Consider the following 20,340-nt stretch of genomic DNA (forward strand, 5'->3'; position numbering starts at 1 on the left):
CCGTACAGTCAGAAGATGCTGACTTTGATGGAGGGAGGGGCACTGGATGCCTTGGGGATCAAGGGAAGCTCATGAACTCAGCCACTGGAGGAATGGAGCTCATAAAGAAAGACTTAGAGCGGTATCTTACAGGACAAATTGGAGGGCTAACCTTGCAACGATAAGATCAGACATTAATTTAGCTCCTTTTTACTCTCCTTTTAAACTTCCGATTCCCCTTCTTTAGGACCTCAGCCAATAATAATAGCTAAAATTATTATGAACTTAACATGTGCCCTGCACAGTTTGTAAGCACTTTGTGTGTATTAACCCATTTAATCCTCACAAGAACATTGTGAGGCATGTATTATAATTACATTTTACAAATGGGGAAACTGCTGAGTGACTCTCCTAAGGTTCCTCAGCTCATCACTGACAGAGCCTGATTCAGACCTCTGCTCCCAGAGTCCTTATCACTAAAGCAAACTGCTTCTCCATAGACTGTAACCACCATTATTCTTCTGCTTTTCACTAGAATTTGGAGAAAGGTACAACCAAGGGAACTATAGAAGCCGAGATTTGTGGAAACTGCTCAGAATGCAGTATTTGTGTTGTTATTGGCTCAAGCTGCGCATCTTGATCTCAGACATTTTGGACATAGTCTTCAGACACCACGTTGTACTCAAATCTATCACTTCGATCAAGTTAAAAGGGTTCACCTATAAAATATTTTATTTCTGGAAAGAAATTGAGTTTGGGTTTTTGGAATTTTTTTGTTTTGGAAGATTTTTTGGTTTGGAGTTTCGTTATTGTGTGTGTGTGTAGATACCCCCAAAACATTTTTTTACCAAAACGTTCTACCAAACACAGTTAACCCTTGAGCAACATGGGTTGGGCGCCAATGCCCAATATAGTTGAAAATCTGCATACAACTTTTTGACTTCCCCAGAACTTAACTACTAATAGCCTACTATTAACCAGACATCTTACCTGTAACAGAAACAGTGATTAACCCAGATTTTGTGTTATATGTATATTATGCTATATTCTTAAAATTAAGCTAGAGAAAAGAAAGTGTTACTGAGAAAATCATAAAGAGAAAACACATTTACAGTATTATGCCATATTTATTTTTAAAAATCTGTGTATAGGTGGACATGCAATTCAAATCCGGTTGTTTGAGGGTCAGCTGAACTGTTTATTTAAGGTCTCACCTTTGCCATGAAACCTCTTTTGATTACTTTAAGTTTTTGTGGGGGGGGGGGTTGGTTTGTGCTTTTATTTCCTCTTCCATATTCCAGCCTTTTTGTACTCTCTTGTTCAGGATTCTGTAGATTCCATGTAAAAGAAAGTCAGTTCAAAATAGTTAAGCTAATGAGAGTAGTTACTGGCAGAGTACCAGGACTGCTGACTGAGTCAGTAGAAGCACTCCTGGGCAGGGGCAGTTCTAAGACACAGGAATGCACTTGGAGATTCACTTCCCCCAGTCCTCCCTCTCTGCCTCCAGACTTTGCTTCTCTCTTTTCTGTGTTGATTTCATTTCTACCCCAATGGCTTCACTGTAGTGGGGCATCTCCAGGGTTAGCTTCAGTTTAATGAGCTTCAAGCAGGAAAGACTTCTTTCTCCCCTCTTCAGTCTGTCCGAATCTCAGGAAAGGATTCTGGCCCAGCTTGGATCAGATGTCCTTTGGACCAGTCATTCTGGCCAGGGAGGTGGGTTGCTCTGATGGGTTAGGCCTAAATTAAATGACTGCACCCCAGTGGGAGTGAGAGGAGCACTGAATTTGACAGATTCATCACAACCATATCAAACAGGGTTGGAGCAGGTACTTGGGAAAGGTGCTTTTAGAAGAAGATATAAGGAAGAATGCTGAACAGATAACCACAGGTTTCCACTAAGGCACTGAGCTCTATCCCACATTTTGGCACTTTTTGCTGCTTTGAGATAAGTGAGCTCTTTGAAAGCAAAGACTGCAGCCTTGAGAGTTAGAGGGCCCTCGATTTGATCCCCTGCATATCTGTGCAGCACTGCACAGAACTAGATGCTCAATAAACAAGTGTTTATTTCAATTCCTGTTTGGAATACTTTTTGTTATTTTGGCTGTCTCTAGTCAAGGATGTCATGGCAGACATCCTTTCCATTTTTAGTTTTAACTGAATTATTCAATAATTGTTGACGGGTTGTTAATTGTTAAAAAGTTATGGGTAACTTAGTTAAACTACATATGTAAAAAATATGATTGAACAAAATTCCTCTTCAAATAATAAGCAAATTTCTTCCCCACATTTTTAATGGATTGGCTTTTTATTGAAAATAAAGTACCAAATCAAAGAATTGGCTTATAAAATTGTCTTATCTGTATTCCTTAGAAATGAATTAATACAAAAGTAGGTGATTTTAACATATGTTTGTCCTCAGTGGTTAGTTACAAGGCTTAAATATTTGTTTTCAAGTTTTTTTTTAATCATCCAGAGATTTCTAAAACTTTTACTCTTTTTACTTTAGTTTAACTTGCTTTAGGATTTGTGTCTGTTAATGAAAGTACCACATTATTACGTAAGACAAAAATAGTTAAATCAACGGTATATTGACTTATTTTCATTTTCTCCTTAGGAACTGAGAGAAAGCTACAATACACAGCAGTTAGCCCTTGAACAACTTTATAAGATCAAACGTGACAAGTTGAAGGAAATTGAAAGAAAAAGGTCAGAGCTAATACAGAAGAAGAAACTAGAAGATGAGGCTGTAAGGTAATGTAACTGATAAATTTATTATACTGTATTACTATTAGATTTCTAACTTTATTGCTTATATCTTTAGTTTGACTATGAAAATTTAAGGGAAATAAAAGGATTATTCTAGGATGCTAATTAGATTGTCAGTTTTAGAAATTCAGGTCTTCTTTGGGACTGAGTTTATAGTAATCAATTTTATGTTCCATTAGTGAAAAATAGGGGCTTTGGAGTCAGGCCTTCTTGATCTTCTTGGACTTCTTGATCTGCCACTTAATGATTTGGGTGACTTTGGTTGAGTCACTTTACCTTTCGAACCCCAGTTTCTCCATCTCAGAAATAGAAATATTGATGTATGCTTCATAGGTAACTGAGAATTAAATTAAAATAATCTAGCTAAAGAGCCAAGCATAAATGTCTGGCAGTCATCATTTCCATCTCTCCACTGTAAATCTATTACTGTTTCCTGGAAGATCACAAAAACCAAATACTTAATTTTACAGAGTGATAAGGTGGAGTGTATAATGCTATGTTGACATATTTCTCTTTGTACCGCTGATATCTATCAATTGCCTCCATTTATAGCTAGGAAAAGTAGGACAGTTGTGGAATTTGACAGAACCATTTATTTAGAGACTTGGCATGATTTTTTTTTTTCTGTCTGCAGAATCTTATTTCTATATGTTCCTCAGTTACTTCCCCAAGTTCTCTAGTGTGAGAAATCAATATAATTAACAGATATTGATGAACCAACATTCCTTTGCCTCAGTGATAAGTAGATGAGTAATGCCCATGAAAGAGCTAATATTACTAGGGAGGCAAGAAGGACACATTACCATATGGCAGGTCTCTCTTTTTAATGGCTTCAGAATAGCTACTCCCAGCACATTTTTAATGAGTGGCTGCTGTTGGCTGTGATGAAGGAGACTCTGGTTTTACTCCTGGCTCCTCGACTCCTCATAATTCCAATAGGAAATGGAGACAGCTAAACAGATCATTATGGTACTCTTAACTCCAAGGCCCCTACTTTTGTGGCCCCCAACAAGAGACACTAAAATAATATAGAAGCAGAGACAGTGAGGTTCAAATTCAGAATGCTTTTATTTGCCACTTAACTGTGCCACTGATCCTTATGCAGTAACTACACAGCTAGTCACAGTGTCAGAATTTTCCACTGACCCATTGCCAGTATCTTGATATCTCTTCATTACCGCTCACAATTTTTTTCAGGCCAACAAACCATAGTAGTAACGTACATTTTCATGTCACTCATCCTCCTCACACCTTCTGCAGTGGAAGAGGGAAGAAATCAGAGGAGAATCACATGGAGAATCGGTCCAGAGCTGAGTCTTAACAACTACAACTTGGTTTCTTGGCCATTTGCCCAGGAAGGTTCCCTCCTTGTCCCACGCTGTTGGTTATAGTCAGGTTTTCACATTGTAGATGTGGCCTCTGCCCTTTGTCCAGCTTCTGTGCCATCTTCTGGCTCTGGACCAGTTTGTCATCCACTAACACATATATAAAAAAGTTTACCAGAATTTTAATTTTATATTCTGTTAACTCTAGTCTGCTTTATCCCAGGAAACATGTGGTAAATACTCTTATAGTGGTATTTATAATGCTCTGGGAATTCAAATACAGGCTAGATTCATCTTAGGTGTGAAAGAGCGTCAGAGAAGGTTACAGAGGAACTAACTGGGAAAAGGAACGGTAGTTGAAATTAAGAAAGGACCCCAGAGTGTTTGTCCACATCCCCTACTAATACATCTTTGCTATATAATAATATATAATTTCATAAGGTTGCATATAAATACATAAGAAATGTGTATTCTACAGTTTGCCAGGAACAAGATCTGATATTTTTTTTTGATGTTTCTATTCTTTTTTTTTTCAATATATGAAGTTTGTTGTCAAATTGGTTTCCATACAACACCCAGTGCTCATCCCAAAAGGTGCCCTCCTCAATACCCATCACCCACCCTCCCCTCCCTCCCACCCCCCCATCAACCCTCAGTTTGTTCTTAGTTTTTAAGAGTCTCTTATGCTTTGGCTCTCTTCCACTCTAACCTCTTTTTTTTTTTTTTTTTTCCTTCCCCTCCCCATTGGGTTTCTGTTAAGTTTCTCAGGATCCACATAAGAGTGAAACCATATGGTATCTGTCTTTCTCTGTATGGCTTATTTCACTTAGCATAACACTCTCCAGTTCCATCCATGTTGCTACAAAGGGCCACGTTTCATTCTTTCTCGTTGCCATATAGTACTCCATTGTGTATATAAACCACAATTTTTTTATCCATTCATCAGTTGATGGACATTTAGGCTCTTTCCATAATTTGGCTATTGTTGAGAGTGCTGCTATAAACATTGGGGTACAAGTGCCCCTATGCATCAGTACTCCTGTATCCCTTGGGTAAATTCCTAGCAGTGCTATTGCTGGGTCATAGGGTAGGTCTATTTTTAATTTTTTGAGGAACCTCCACACTGTCTTCCAGAGTGGCTGCACCAATTTGCATTCCCACCAACAGTGCAAGAGGGTTCCCGTTTCTCCACATCCTCGCCGGCATCTATAGTCTCCTGATTTGTTCATTTTGGCCACTCTGACTGGCGTGAGGTGATATCTGAGTGTGGTTTTGATTTGTATTTCCCTGATGAGGAGCAATGTTGAGCACAAGATCTGATATTTTTGCATAACAAATTTTAGGACATGATACAAATTCTTTTTTTATTATTATTTTTTAATGTTTATTTTTGAGAGAGAGAGAGAAAACATGATCAGGGGACGGGGAGAAAGAGAGGAAGACACAGAATCAGAAGCAGGCTCCAGGCTCTGAGCTGTCAGCACAGAGCCCAATGCGGGGCTCGAACTCACTAACCGCAAGATCATGACCTGAGCCGAAGTTGGACCCTTAACCAACTGAGCCACCCAGGTGCACCAAATTCTCTTTCTTTTATGTAAAGGAAAGCAAAGCAAGGAAAAGAAAACTTATGGAGAGAAAACCTTAGAAAAGAGGAAGAAGAAAAACAAAAGCGACTCCAGGAAGAAAAAACACAAGAAAAAGTTCAAGAGGAGGAACGGAAGGCTGAGGAGAAACCATGTAAGGGTAAGGATAAAAATGATAGATTTGATTTTTCTGAGACAGAGCAACGAAAGCAACAAGAAAAAAAGATTCTGATGAGAGGGAAAAAATATATATAAGTAGATGTTAACCTTTGAGTCTGAAAAAACCTTTTTCTAAATTAAACTTGGAGGAGTGTGTAGGCTTATTAGAACAGACTGAGGGTAGAAGTCTTAAAACAACATGTAGAAAAGAAAATTGTAATCACTGACTAGCTATGAACAGACTCTGACATTTTCATAATTGAAGTAAACAGCTGTAAAGAGTTTCTTCAATTGGTGTTAACTATAAACTGTTTTTTTTAATGTTTATTTTTGAGAGAGAGAGGGAGAGAGAGAGTGTGAGCAGGGAAGGGGCAGAGAGAGGGAGACACAGAATCTGAAACAGGCTCCAGGCTCTGAGCTGTCAGCCACAGAGCCTGATGTGGGGCTTGAACTCACAGACTGTGAGATCATGACCTGAGCCAAAGTCAGACACTTAACCAACTGAGCCACTCAGGTGCCCCTAAACTGTTTATTTTAATGAAACGCCAATAAAATTTAAGTCTTTGCACACTGAAATTTCCTCAAAAGATATACTTTGTTTTTGATGCACCTCAGAGTCCATTCCTAAAATACTTTAAATAGTATTGATACATATCTCTTTTGGACAGACAAATATTTCAATCCTTATTATTGGCACATTTGTTGAAATTTCTATAAGCTAAAGCATTCATTCTGCAAATGAATAAAGTAAAATATTTTTATTCTTATCAAAGCTAGTGTATTTGTGAGCTCTTCTGTTTTTCTTTTAGAACCATACTGGTGCATTTAGAGCTCTTTCTTCACTGAACCCTGTTTGCTGCCAATCTCCTCATTTGTGACCTCTCTTTTTGTCTCTTCCTGTTGTATCCTGACTGCCACAGATCAAACCCTGCTGCTTAGCCGCCTGCACTTTGCACAGCCTCGCCTGCCACCACTCCTACATCTTCCCATACATCCTCACTCATGGCCCCCCACAAGTCATGTCTTTGTATCATTGCCTCCTACTTTCCTAAAGATAAACGTCCTTGTTTGCTTTTATATTGATTCTGTGGCCATACAACATATTTAAATTGTAACAAGCCTTTGTCAAATGGATTTTCATTTTGCTGTTTGATGTTCAGTTCTTTTTCTTTTTGACTTTACAGGCTCTTTATATTGAGTCATCGCAAAGATGGGTATACGTGAAAGTAGCAGATAATGACAATTATCTTCTCTTTAGGTGAGCCAGCTACTGCTTTGGTGAATTATAGAGCATTGTACCGCTTTGAAGCCAGGAGCCATGATGAGATGAGTTTTAATTCCGGGGATATAATACAGGTAGGAAACAGTCTTTTTTGCTCATGAAGAAGCTTAATACAATGTAATATATTACTCTATAATTTTATATAGTGATATACCATTTAAAATGTATACCTTAAGCTTTATCTGATTTGTCCCTAATGAGATGCTGCAGACTTGCATATTATTTATCACTGCTGTGTTCTAGGTAAGGAACCTTAGACTTACACAAAATGTTAACAGTCAGTAGGACTGTGCCAGAGTGGGTCACAAGTACACATCTTTAATTTCCAAATCCAGTGGTCTTTACGCTGTGCCATACTGCTTCACAGCATAAATAGTGATGCTGAGGGTTGCCTGGGTGGTTCAGTCGGTTAGGCGTCTGACTTTGGCTCAGGCCGTGATCTCACAGCTCTTGAGTTCAAACTCTGTGTCAGGCTCTGTGCTGACAGCTCAGCCTACTTTGGATTCTCTCTCTCTCTCTCTCTCTCTCTCTCTCTCTCTCTGTCTCTCTCTCTCTCTCAAAAATAAATAAACATTTTTTAAAAAGTGATGCTGATTGTGTTGTTTTAATAAATTACCAATGAAATTTGGGGGCGCTGATTATTTTCTGACAACCATTAAAAGAATTGAAGGAAGTAGACTCTATAGCCCTAACTAGATGTAATCCCTTGTTCCTTGAAACTAAAGGCCTTTATTATATAGTCACAAACCATGTAAAATGGATGAATAAGAGAAGATGGAGGGAATAGCATTTGATACAGCTTTTGTGATATAATGGAAAGAATGCAGGCTTTAGAAGCATAGTAACTTGGATTTTAGTCTCTGTGTCACTTTTCTTCTTAGTAAATTAAAGTAATATTACCTAGAATACCTAGCCAGTGGGTGTTTTCTTTTTAGCCTGCATAGTCACCAGTTTGGTGTCTTTTATCAGTTACACTGCAACTGTTTAATGGTACTTGGCATAGGTTTTACCAGAAACCTCTGTTCAAACACTCAGTTTAATCCCCAGCTACACATTCCTTCTGTTACCGTTGCCACCACTGACAATCCACAGTCTGCTGGCCCTCCTGTTCCTCCTCCACCTGTTGGTGATGATGAAGTTGTGTCTAAGAATGAAGAGATGCAGCCTATCTCTGGACATGTTTGGTCAAGAACCTATTTATATTTTTGGTTCTGTCTTTTACCATCAACAAATATTTGTCGAGGGCTATGCTAGGGATATAGTAAACAAGACACACAGTCTCTGCACTTAATGAGCTGGTAGTCTGATGAGAAGGACATTCTAAAGCAGAGGAAGGAAGGTGGTAGAAAGCTACTAGCTTTACAGCAGACCTCCCCCGTGGTCATCAAGCCAATCTGATGGCGATGACAACAGGAACATTGAGTCAGCTGGAGTTTCTTGGGGGTGTTCTCTGCCAAATCGCTGATATAACCAATGAGTCATGAGTTACTACCAGATACCTGATTTCGACAACTTGGTTGATGACCATGTCATTCGCTGAGAGAGGAAGATCAAAAGGAGGGAATTTAGGTGAGAATTATAATAAGTTCAAGTTTGGATGAGTTTCAGATTTCTGGATAGCAGTTGAATATCCAGAGATGTCTAGAGAGATCTCAGGCAGAGATCAGAGGCCAATTTGAGTGTCATCATTGTGTTGTGATGGTAATTGCCTTGAGCGTAGCGGATGAATGAAGATCCTTAAGAGACACTAACACTAAAGGGATTATTAGAAGAAGAGGAGCCTTAAAAAGAAACGACTAGAGTCATTAGGAAAAAGCCAGGAGAGTTTAGTGTCAATGAACTTTGAGAAGAGTGGTCTGCATGTGAATAAGATAGGACTTAGAAAAGAGCCATTAGATTAGCAGTATCAGAGCTATTGTTAACCTTGAGGAAAACAGTTGAGTGGAATGGTGGTGAACAAGCCAGATTTCAGTGACCTGAAATTGGAAGGGAGGAAGAGGAGACAGTGAATATATAAAATTCTTTGAAGGAGCTTAGCTTTTGAAAGTGGGAAGGGAGAGAAAATGATTAATGAGGAGAGTGGGTTGAAGGAAGTTCTGTGTTTCATTTTTTGGTTTTTTTATCTTGGCTTGAGCGAATTTGCTGGTTTATTTGCAAGTTTAAATAATGATAGGATCTGCAGAGAGGGAAAAGGTTAATGATAGTGGATTTAGTAAAGTGCACAATTGTTAGTGTACAGCTCAGATAATTTGTACACATGTATATATCTGTGAAACTACCACTCAGATCAACATACAGAACACTCAGGAAGGCACTTCATGGCTCCCTGGCAGACCTCTCTGTTCTGACCAGTGGGTACAGGTGAAGATGATTCTCAGTAAGGCTGGAGGGCTCAGGACCTAGAGCATCGGAGGAGAGAGTAGTGGGAGGATTAGACAGCTCTTCCGTTTGGGTTAGAGGGCTGAAGGAAAGGATGCATGGGACTAGAAATACATTTTGCTGAATTCGAAGGTGAGCTCAGATCTGATGGTTTCCCTATTCTTGGTCAGATAGGAGGCAAGACCTAGTCAACTTAATGGATAAGGGTGGCAGAAGAGATTTGATTGAAGGTGAAAAAAGATTAGAAATTCCACTGAGTCCTGGCAACATTTTCCGTGACAACCTGTTTTTCTAGCATTCTTATATGTTAATGCTATTTTTGAGGTAATAGTTTCCATAAACCTCTGAGAACTTACGTAAATTTTTTTAGTTTCACTTTCTATGTAAATTGACAACTAAAAATTAATTAGGGCCATAAATTATAGATACAAAATTTATTAAAATTAACCTGTTACAAAAGCAAACTTGGTCTAATTTTAAAGATTAAATGAATGGGGCTTGTCTTCTTGAAAAGCTAGAAAGTTTAAGGAAAAAGTATTGAAGAAAGTAGGCTTTTAAAAGTTTGTAGGGAAGGAAGGAAGTTAGTGTTTGAATGCCAGTATTCATACCTGTCAGTGATCCTTGCCTTGAGACCAGCATTTAAATTGGTATATTGCTGAGCATTCTGCTTTAGGTTGAGTAATTCCTTGAGGTCTATTGTGTTCTTCATTTTTAGTGCTGTGGCGTAGCTGTTTTAAATTTAGCCTTAAACTAGATTTACAAGATAATATTTTATCAGTGGTTCCTTTTGTTGTATTTTAGAACACCATTTTTTAATTATTACATAGCAATGATAGAACTAATGAGTGAGTTTAACAAGGTTGCAGGATATAAGATCAATATACAAAGACAGATGTTCATAGTTTTATCATAGCCAAAAACTGGAAACAACTCAAATGTCCATCAGTAGGTAAACATACAAGCAAATTGTGGTACATCTATACAATGTAATATTACTCAGCAATAAAAGGGAGAAGAGATGAAACTACAAATCACCTGTATGTGTTACCAGTTGAAAAATAGTATTTAGAGAAAGTTTTCTAGTTCTCTTAGCTCAAGAAGACTCTGTAATAGGAACTAAACAAAACTAAACAAAACAAAAATTAGTGATTAACTATAGGAAAATAACAAGTTTGCAAGAAAGGAAATGTAATTATCAGAACATTACATGATTTAGATGTGAAATATTTGTTTACCTAGTCATAATAATATAAACATTAAATATAATTAAACCAAAAAATTTGAGATAGCAGTGTTGATAGAAAAATAAGATGCAGTAAAAGTTAAATGTTGATTTTCCATAATCAAAATCCAATAGATGATGTTTAAAATTGAAACATTCAGGAAATAATAGTATAAATACATTATTTAGAAATACAGAAGATAGGGGTGCTTGGGTATTAAACATCTGGCTTGATCTCAGCTCAGGTCTTGATCTCAGGATCATGAGTTCAAGCCCTGCATTGGGCTCCACACTGAGTGTGAAGCCTACTTGGAAGGAAGGAAAGAAGGAAGGAGGAGGGAGGGAGGGAGGAAGGAAGGAAGGAAGGAAGGAAGGAAGGAAGGAAGGAAGGAAGGAAGGAAGGAAGGAAGGAAGGAGGGGGAGAGAGGATAGGAAGGAAGGAAGGAAGAAATACAGAGGATGATATAGAAAAACAACTACGAATGGCAAGTTGTTATCAGGAGTGGAAATCAGGGCATAATGAGTGATGGGATCTTCCATCATAAGCCATATAGAATGCTGTTTGTTTCTGTTAACTATTTTTGTGTATTTAACTTGGATGAAATTAAATTTTTTTGAGAGAAAGAGAGTGCACAACAGGCACAGGTTGGGAAGGGCAGAGGCAGAGGGAGAGGGAGAGAGTGGATCCCAAGCAGACTCCCTCCCCAGCACAGAGCCAGATGCAGGGCTCAGTCTCACTAACTGTGAGATCATGATCTGAGCCAAAATCAAGAGCCAAAGGTGCCTTTTTAAAATTTCATTTTTTGGGGGCTTCTGGATGGCTTAGTCGATTGAGCATCTGACTCTTGATTTCAGCTCAGATCATGATCTCACAGTTTATGAGATTGACCCCCATGTCAGGCTCTGCACTGACAGCACGGAGCCTGCTTGGGATTCTCTCTCTCCCTCTGTCTCTGCTCCTCCCCTGCTCATGCGCTCCCTCCTTCTCTCTCTCTCTCTCTCTCTCTCGCTCTCGCTCTTGCTCTCTCGCTCTCTTGCTCTCTCAAAACAAGTGAACATTTTTTTCTAAAAGGCACCTTCGTCTGTCATTAGAGACAGTGACCTATTAATATGTAGAAAATGCCTCAGCTCAGGGTGCCTGGGTGGCTTTAGTTGTTAAACATCTGACTTCAGCTCAGGTCATGATCTCACAGTTCATGAGTTCAAGTCCCACATCAGGTGAGCTCAGGCCCCACTTCGGGTGAACGGGAGCCCTGCTTTGGGTAAAAACGTGAGCCCCACTTCTCTCTCTCTTTCTCTCTGCCCCCCTTGCTCACTTGCACCCTCTCTCAAGAAAAGGGGCACCTGGGTGGCTCAGTCAAGCGTCCAGCTTCAGCTCAGGTCATGATTTCACGGTTCATGAGTTCAAGTCCTGCATCGGGCTCTGTGTTGACAGCGTGGAGCCTGGAGCCTGCTTCAGATTCTGTGTTTCCCTCTTGTTCTCTGCCCCTCCCCTGCTCATACTGTCTCTCTCAAAAAAAATAAACATTAAAAAAAATTTTTTTTAAGAAATAAAAAAGAAAAGAAAATGCCTCAGCTCTTTAGTTACATGAGCTTAATTCTGAAAATGAGGCTATTGTACAATAGTCTGCGTCTCTTTCCTTTGTAAATGTGTGACATTCTAACCATTGTTAACCCTTCTTTTTGTTTCCATAGGTTGATGAAAAAACCGTAGGAGAACCTGGTTGGCTTTATGGTAGTTTTCAAGGAAATTTTGGCTGGTTTCCTTGCAACTACGTAGAAAAAATGCCATCAGGTGAAAAATCTGTGTCTCCTAAGAAGGCCTTACTTCCCCCTACAGTATCAGTATCTGCTACCTCAACTTCTTCTGAGTAAGTTTTTAGCTAACAGTGCAGTGTATTTAGCCCTGCAAATGTATTTGTGTCAACCTGCTACTTAATCATATTATAATCTGTGCTGGACTCTTCAAGAGTACCTTCTGTTCCAGATTTCATACTGAAATTTAATAAACAAAAATGTAGGTCAGTACTTGGTTCGTGAATTCTTTTTTCCAAAATTGTGTTTAAACACAATGTGAATTATGTATAAGTTGATAAATTTGTAGTGCTTCATTAGATTTTATTTCTTTTTTTTTTTTTTTTTAAATTTTTTTTTCAACGTTTTTATTTATTTTTGGGACAGAGAGAGACAGAGCATGAACGGGGGAGGGTCAGAGAGAGAGGGAGACACAGAATCGGAAACAGGCTCCAGGCTCTGAGCCATCAGCCCAGAGCCTGACGCGGGGCACGAACCCACGGACCGCGAGATCGTGACCTGGCTGAAGTCGGACGCCCAACCGACTGCGCCACCCAGGCGCCCCGAGATTTTAAATGATGAAATGTATTTACATCAAAGTGTTGTATTTTACAGATCACTTTCTTCAAATCAACCAGCATCAGTGACTGATTATCAAAATGTATCTTTTACAAACCTAACTGTTAATACATCATGGCAGAAAAAATCAGCTTTTACTCGTACTGTTTCCCCTGGATCTATATCACCGATTCATGGACAGGTGTGTATCTTTAATTTTTCTCTGCTTTATTCTTTGACATTGCTCATGTTCACATAAAAGAGAAAATTTTTGTACAAAGACATCACTTACTTACTCATTTAACCAGAGTTTGTAGTATTTGGTTTCTGTACTTGTCTTTGACATGTGATATGATGTAAAGAAATTATTATTATTATTACTTAGAAGTTTCTCAACAATTCATTTTCATAGCACCCAGTTGCTAGCAGCTAGGGTTTCTAAGCTCAAAATGTCATCTTTATAAATCTGGCTATATTATTCTTAATTTGTAGTTATTGTGAGAAGATATGTGGGCTTGGAGGTTTTTGGGGTTTTGTTGGTAAGAAATTTGTGTGGGAACTATGTTACATATATTTAGCCTCTGCTTTACATGTAACCATTGCAGGCATTGTTACGTTAATATTATTGAAAAGAAATCACAGACTTTGTCAAAACAGCCCTACAAATTTCACCTTCACTCAAAAAAATGTTTACTTCATGACCATAGATAGGTTCCAGGTGTTTCTTTATATGCTAGAAATTTAATGGAAAAAAATCTCTGCCATTAAGGAGTCATAATCTAATGAAACAGACACATATATAAATAATTGTAAAGTATGTGAAGGGTTGTAATAAAGATATTCTACAAAATCTTGAGGACTATATAGCCGAGAGAGATCTCATTCACTCTTTGGGAATTGGAGCAGGGTTCACAAAGGACCAAGTATTTGAGCAGGACCTTTGAGGGTAAGCAAGATTTTAGCAAACAGAGAAGGAAAGTTATTCCTGTGAAAAAATAATTTGGGGAAAGTCAGTGAGGCATGTTAACACAGAGTTTCCAGGACAAGAATTATTTATAGTGTGGCTAGAGTACAGGAATCTTGGAGAAAGGGTCAAGCAGGAAAGCTAGAGGGTGAGGTTTATGTGTGAAGTGTTTAATACCATGCCTAGCTGCTTGGCAGTGGGCAGCCCCTGAAGGTTTCCAAGAGGTGTGTATATTTTTGAAACCTAACTCCCAGCAGTAGTACAGGGGTCGATTGGTGTAAGGAAGCAAAGGAAGGAAAACAAGCAAGGAAGGATGCCACAGTAGCTAATTACAAGAGATGATGACGTAAACTGGTACCACAGTAAAGAAAATGTATAGAAGAGGAGGTGGATTTAAGATTACTAGGACTTGACATAAAATTGGCAATCCATTGAAATGTTGAGAGTAAGGAAGAAGTTGGGAGTTAAAGAAGGTTCCTCAGGGTCTTGAGCTTGAGTAACTGGAAGGATGGTGATAGCATTGTCTTGGGTGAGCATTGCAAGAGGAGTGGGTTCTGTGGGCTCTAAAAATGATGTCTCACCGTGCAACTTTAAGGTATCTGGTTTAGAGACAACCTGGTGGGAAGGCCCAATGAGTAGTCTGACTTACAAGTCTGGAGCTCAGGAGATAAAGTTAAAATTAAGATATAGATTAGAGAAGGCATAGACATAAATAAGATAATTTAGGAAAATCGTGTGAAACAGGAAGGGAAAGGGACTGGACAAAGAGGACCCATCAGTCACCAGAGGGTGAGCTTCTGGAAAGACAAAGGTGTTAATGATATTAGCACTGTTCAGAGATCAGGGAAAAACTTTTAACAGAAGGCTACTCAAATGGTTGTCTGTCTGTCATATATAATTGTAAATCATTTAGTAGATAAAAGTTATCTTAAGGCACCACCATACCAAACTGGTCTTTGTTTGAACTGTGAACAACCTATATAGTAGGAAACAAAAATTGTGGTTACTTTTTTAAAAATTTTGTGTTTTTATATTCACAGGGACAGGTTGTAGAAAACCTAAAGGCGCAGGCCCTGTGTTCTTGGACTGCAAAGAAGGATAACCACTTGAACTTTTCAAAACATGATATTATCACTGTCTTGGAACAGCAAGAAAATTGGTGGTTTGGAGAGGTGCATGGAGGAAGAGGGTGGTTTCCAAAATCTTATGTCAAAATACTCCCTGGGAGTGAAGTCAAGCGGGAAGAGTAAGCATTTTGTGTTTACGTGAGATATGGATGTTGGTGTTTTCACTAATGAGTCGGCTGAAGAACACTGGCTATACCATAAAATAAAACATTTATGCTTGAGTTTGAATATCGAGAGGGGGATTTCTAGAGTGAAAAAAAGTGTACTTCACATATTTGTACCAGTTTTAGAATATCTTTTATTCTAGTTATTTCAGATGCCTAAAGTTTTCAGAGTGCTTAAAATTTTAGATCTGTTGCTTTCTTTGTGGCAGCTCAAGAGTTACTTTTCATTTCCTTTGGAGCACTTCTCCCTTGTTATTTACCGTGCATTGTCAGTATTTAAATAAACCTTTGCTGACGGCCTCCCCATTGCCAAAGTGTAGGGCATTCCATTTCTGGGCCTCCAGAATTCCTTGAAGATCATACCTCTCTTACTGCACATAACAGACTGGGTTGCAATTATTTATTTTCTTACCCATCTCTCCTATTAGATCATAAGCTCTGGGAGGGCAGGATCCGTGTCTTTGTTTTTCAGGTTTTTTTCCTGCCTAGTGTAATCTCAATGCATAGTAGCTTCTCAGTCATATTAGCTCAGTGAATAAGGAGAGGATTCATTGAATGAACAATCAGATGAATCAATTTTCAACGTTTATTTATTTTTGGGACAGAGAGAGACAGAGCATGAACGGGGGAGGGGCAGAGAGAGAGGGAGACACAGAATCTGAGACAGGCTCCAGGCTCTGAGCCATCAGCCCAGAGCCTGACACGGGGCTCGAACTCACGGACCGCGAGATCGTGACCTGGCTGAAGTCGGACGCTTAACCGACTGCGCCACCCAGGCGCCCTAGATGAATCAATTTTCAAGTGAAGAACAAGTAAAAACTAAAAAAGGTCTCTGGCCTTAATTTCCCAGTCTGTAGAGGAGTGAGATCTCCAGGCATGTTTAAGATGTTTAAGAAATAAGTACAAAAGTAGCGATGGGCAGCTGTCTCCTTGTGTTTTATACTGAAGTTGATCCAAATAAAAAAGTGATCTGATTGAATGAAAAGAGACAGGTCTTTGGAAATCAAGAGGCTTGAGTTCTGATTGTTCTTTTTGTCAGCCTATGTGGAATAACCTATTTGCCTTCGGTTTTCCAATTGATGGGATAAAAAGAGTAAATTAATCTTTGAAAACATTTTCAAGGCTGAGATTCTCTGTATGAATTTTTAGTTCCAGTGCAGAAATTTGCTCTTCAGACTGACACAGAATTTTAGATTTAGAAGTGTGTAAATGATAACAATTCAGAGCTGACGTGTGGCACTGTGGTGGGCCCTTTACAGGAATTATCTTAAACGCCATAACATTTTACAGAGAAGAAAACTTCAGCGTAAAGGCAGTAAGTTTAAATGCTGTTCCCCCCAACTTCTCATTCATTACTCATCTTTTCTAACAGATAAGACCTGTAATTTGAAAACCTGCAGTAATGGAGAGATCATGCCCTAAACAAGGCGGTGGTGCGTTCAGTTGTGGCCATGAGTTGTAGCGAGGTTCCATTCTGAGTACTGACTTATTACTATATAGTTTCCTCAAGGATCCTGGGAAGTCCTGGTGCATCCTACAGATGTCTAGCTTTTTTTTTTTTTTTTTAATTTTTTTTAACATTTATTTATTATTGAGAGAGAGAGAGTGTGTGAGCAGGGGAGGGGCAGAGAGAGAGAGAGGGAGACACAGAATCTGAAGCAGGCTCCAGGCTCTGAGCTGTCAGCACAGAGCCTGACGCGGGGCTCGAACTCACAAACTGCAAGATCACGACCTGAGCCAAAGTCGGACACTTAACTGACTGAGCCACCCAGGCTCCCCCAGATGTCTAGCTCTTAAACATGACAGGCTTCCAGATTTTTTCCATTTCCTGGGTTAAATTGGAAATTAAAGTTTTACCTCCTCTGAAATATAAAAAATAAAGTTGTTATTTTTATATATTTAAGTGTAGTGTACTCTAAACAGATACTAAAATTTACATACTGTCCTTGTTCTCCCTGTATGAAGCCAAGCCTGCCATGTGCTTTTCCAAATAACTGTCCATTTACCAAAGCATTGGTGACTTTTACATTCTTTTAGAAAGGCAAAATATCTTACACTTAAAAAACTATTTAAAAATCATGTTGAAATTACTTGACTGTAGTAAAAAATTTAGAAATCTGTAACTAGGCATTCTTAGTCCCCTACAGTTTTTTGTATGAGAATATTTCTAGCCTGTTTACTGAGACAATATTTAAATTCCTTTTAGAAAGTCCTAAAAGAATGTACCGCAAACACCTTCTGTCACGTTTCTTGGTTTTGCTTGTTGATGGCTTTTTGTTTCATTGTTGTTTTTTCTTATCTGTTTCTGTATTTATCTGGCAGACCAGAAGCTTTGTATGCAGCTGTAAACAAGAAACCTACCTCTGCAGCCTACACAGGTGGAGAGGGTGAGTTTTCGGCAATTTGTAAATTATATGGGCGTCAGATTAGCTATTGACTATCTGACTTCCCTCAGTGGTTATCCTCCCTGTTTCTGTGTCTTCAGTCTTAAAGTGAGTTTAGGAAAACCTGTCCTTTGTTTATTTCACGTGAATATTGAGACTAGAGAAAAAATAGGGCATTTTTAGAGAATCAGTACTACAAACATTCAGCATAGACTTGGTAAGTAAGATCATAAATAAAAGATGTCGCAGTGAGATAGCATGAAATTTTTTGTTTTCTTATAATACACCTGCGTTACAGTAATTTAGAAAATAAGGCAATTTTAGTACGTTTAGTTGTTTACAAATTGCATTTTAATTATGGTGGATCCTATAAATCATTAAGTAGGATTTGAAATCAAGGTATGTTTTATTATAATTATTACAAAAATTTTTTCTGTAGCCCTTTAGGTTGTTTGACTAATAACTTATTATTTATTTTGAAAAAATGAAAGATTGTCTATCCTCATTTCGGGCATTTTTATTTAACGTTATTTATAAATGAATTATATACGTCCATTGTAAAATTAGTTGAAGTGAAGTAATTATATGTTTCTGTTTTTGCTCAAGAAAATCAGTTTAGTGGTAATTTAAACTGCTTATATAGTAGCTACTGTGTTTAAGGTTTTATGCTAGCGCCTAAAAGATACAAGGATGAATAAAACACAGTCTCCTGAGTCTTCACAGTAGACTGGGGAAGATAGGGGTACCATTGTAATAAATTCTATAATGAGTGGACATAACTTCGTTTTAAGTGGGAACTGGGAATCCACAGACATGGCAGTACTGAATCATCTCAAGCAAGGAGTAGGGTTTTGCATAGTGACCTAGGAAGAGACAGGTCTTGTGGAATGAGAGAAAGTCATGAGCCAGAACATAGCTATGAATGGTTAGGAAACTCAGGTCACCAGCAAGGCTGGAATAATAGGTTCACTGTGGAGTGAGTGCTATGGGATGAGTCTGGGAAAGTAGTGAGGAGTTTTTTGGGAAGGACCTTGCTTATTACTGCATACCTAAATGTTGCATGCATTTCTGGTTTTGTTAAGTCCCATAAATTGAGTAATCCTGGCAATGTGAATAGTAAACAGGTCGTAGATGATGTTCCCGGTCATCTCTAGTTTAGGATGTACAGATGAAATTCCAGGTTGACAAATAAAAATAACTAGAAAAGAAAGACTAAAGCCAGATCATCGACTGTTTGTTCCAAGTAGTAGTAATAACAGGGACGGAAACCAAAGCCAATATTGACATGTAGACCTTTCCCTTGAGACCATTTGTCAACAAGTATTTTTTGAGCATCTGTGTGCCAAGCACTGTGCTAGAAGCTGGGTCATTGTGGTGGAGCTTGGCCTCTGGTACTGGTGTCAGCTGAATATTGGGCATTTTCATAACTGTATTTATATAAGAATTAAAGAGAAAAGAACCTAGCATATTAAAATATATTTTGTGTAAGGAGGTTGAAGAATACTTTCCATATCTTGACTCTGTAGAGATACTTGGATCTGTTTGTGTTTATGGATTATTCTCTGTGATAAGATGATGATACAGTTGGAAAAAAAAGAAACTCCATGATAATGACTTATGTTGAGTAGTCTTTTTCTAAGAAATTATTAAACAATCGCTTCATTCCTTTTTCTGTTTTAAGATCTTTTTACATTAGGTTTTCTTAAGTTATAAGGTCTTTTACAGTAATTTATACAGGATTTGGAGATTAACATAATTTTTTTCCTTCTATAATCTTACAACCCAAGTTAGTTTCTTTTTGCTTTGTTTCCGACAGAATATATTGCACTTTATCCATATTCAAGTGTAGAACCTGGAGATTTGACTTTCACTGAAGGTGAAGAAATATTGGTGACCCAGAAAGATGGAGAATGGTGGACAGGAAGTATTGGAGATAGAACTGGAATTTTTCCATCAAATTATGTCAAACCAAAAGATCAAGAGGTAAAGTTATTTTGATATAGAAACAAAATGATTCCATTCTTGTGTCTTGAGATTCATGCTTAAAACAGAGACTCCTGTATATATGGGTTTGGTCAGGATTTAGTTGTAAGAAAACCACTTAAGGTAGCACCAGTTTATTATAGGGATCCTGTTAGGTAAGAGAGACAGGATTTCATTAAATTTCTAAGAACAGGACCCAGAGGTAGGGCTGGTCTCATGGTAACTAAAGCTAGGGATGATCCCAGATCCAGGCAAGCTTACCAAGGGATCACCAAGAAGGAGTCTGTAAAATTTTACCTTAAGGCCCTGATGTTAATGTGACTTGCCCTACATTATGAGTTCCTGCTGCTTTTCATCCTTCTACTAGTATGGTACAGTGCAGCAGTTCTCAAACTTTTAGGTTTCTGGAACTTTCTACATTCTTAAAAAATTGGGGACTCTAAAGAGTTTTTTTTAATGCATGGGTTAAATATAGTTATATATTCCATGTTAGAAATTAAAACTGCAGTTTTAAAAATATTTACTTATTTTAAAGTAACAAAATTAAACCCATTACATGGTTATATAAATAACTTGCTTCTTATGAAAACCAACAATATATTTTCAAACAAAAAAGTTTGGTGAAAAGAGGGGCATTGTTTTATATTTCTGCAAATCTCTTTAATGTCTGG

General features: G+C 38.2%; 1 protein-coding gene across 15 annotated transcripts in view; it reads left to right on the top strand.

Annotated features, from left to right (window-relative positions):
* The window catches only part of ITSN2 (intersectin 2), a 151,144-nt gene that overhangs the window by 76,474 nt on the left and 54,330 nt on the right, over nt 1–20,340 (top strand). For 11 of the 15 annotated variants that reach the window (XR_003967941.1, XM_030311539.2, XM_030311536.1 and 8 more), the window contains 8 exons: nt 2,594–2,730; nt 5,671–5,813; nt 7,071–7,168; nt 12,391–12,566; nt 13,105–13,249; nt 15,052–15,257; nt 17,625–17,689; nt 19,503–19,669. Coding sequence is in view for 14 of the 15 variants with exons in the window: in XM_030311539.2 (XP_030167399.1) it covers nt 2,594–2,730; nt 5,671–5,813; nt 7,071–7,168; nt 12,391–12,566; nt 13,105–13,249; nt 15,052–15,257; nt 17,625–17,689; nt 19,503–19,669 (1,137 nt within the window). In the remaining variant the exon portion in view is untranslated. The remainder of the gene's footprint in view (nt 1–2,593; nt 2,731–5,670; nt 5,814–7,070; nt 7,169–12,390; nt 12,567–13,104; nt 13,250–15,051; nt 15,258–17,624; nt 17,690–19,502; nt 19,670–20,340) is intronic. The other 4 variants (XM_030311537.1, XM_030311542.1, XM_030311540.1 and 1 more) reach the window with 1 other exon arrangement.

This window comes from Lynx canadensis, chromosome A3 (assembly GCF_007474595.2).
Source record: "Lynx canadensis isolate LIC74 chromosome A3, mLynCan4.pri.v2, whole genome shotgun sequence".
Lineage (NCBI taxonomy): Eukaryota > Metazoa > Chordata > Mammalia > Carnivora > Felidae > Lynx > Lynx canadensis.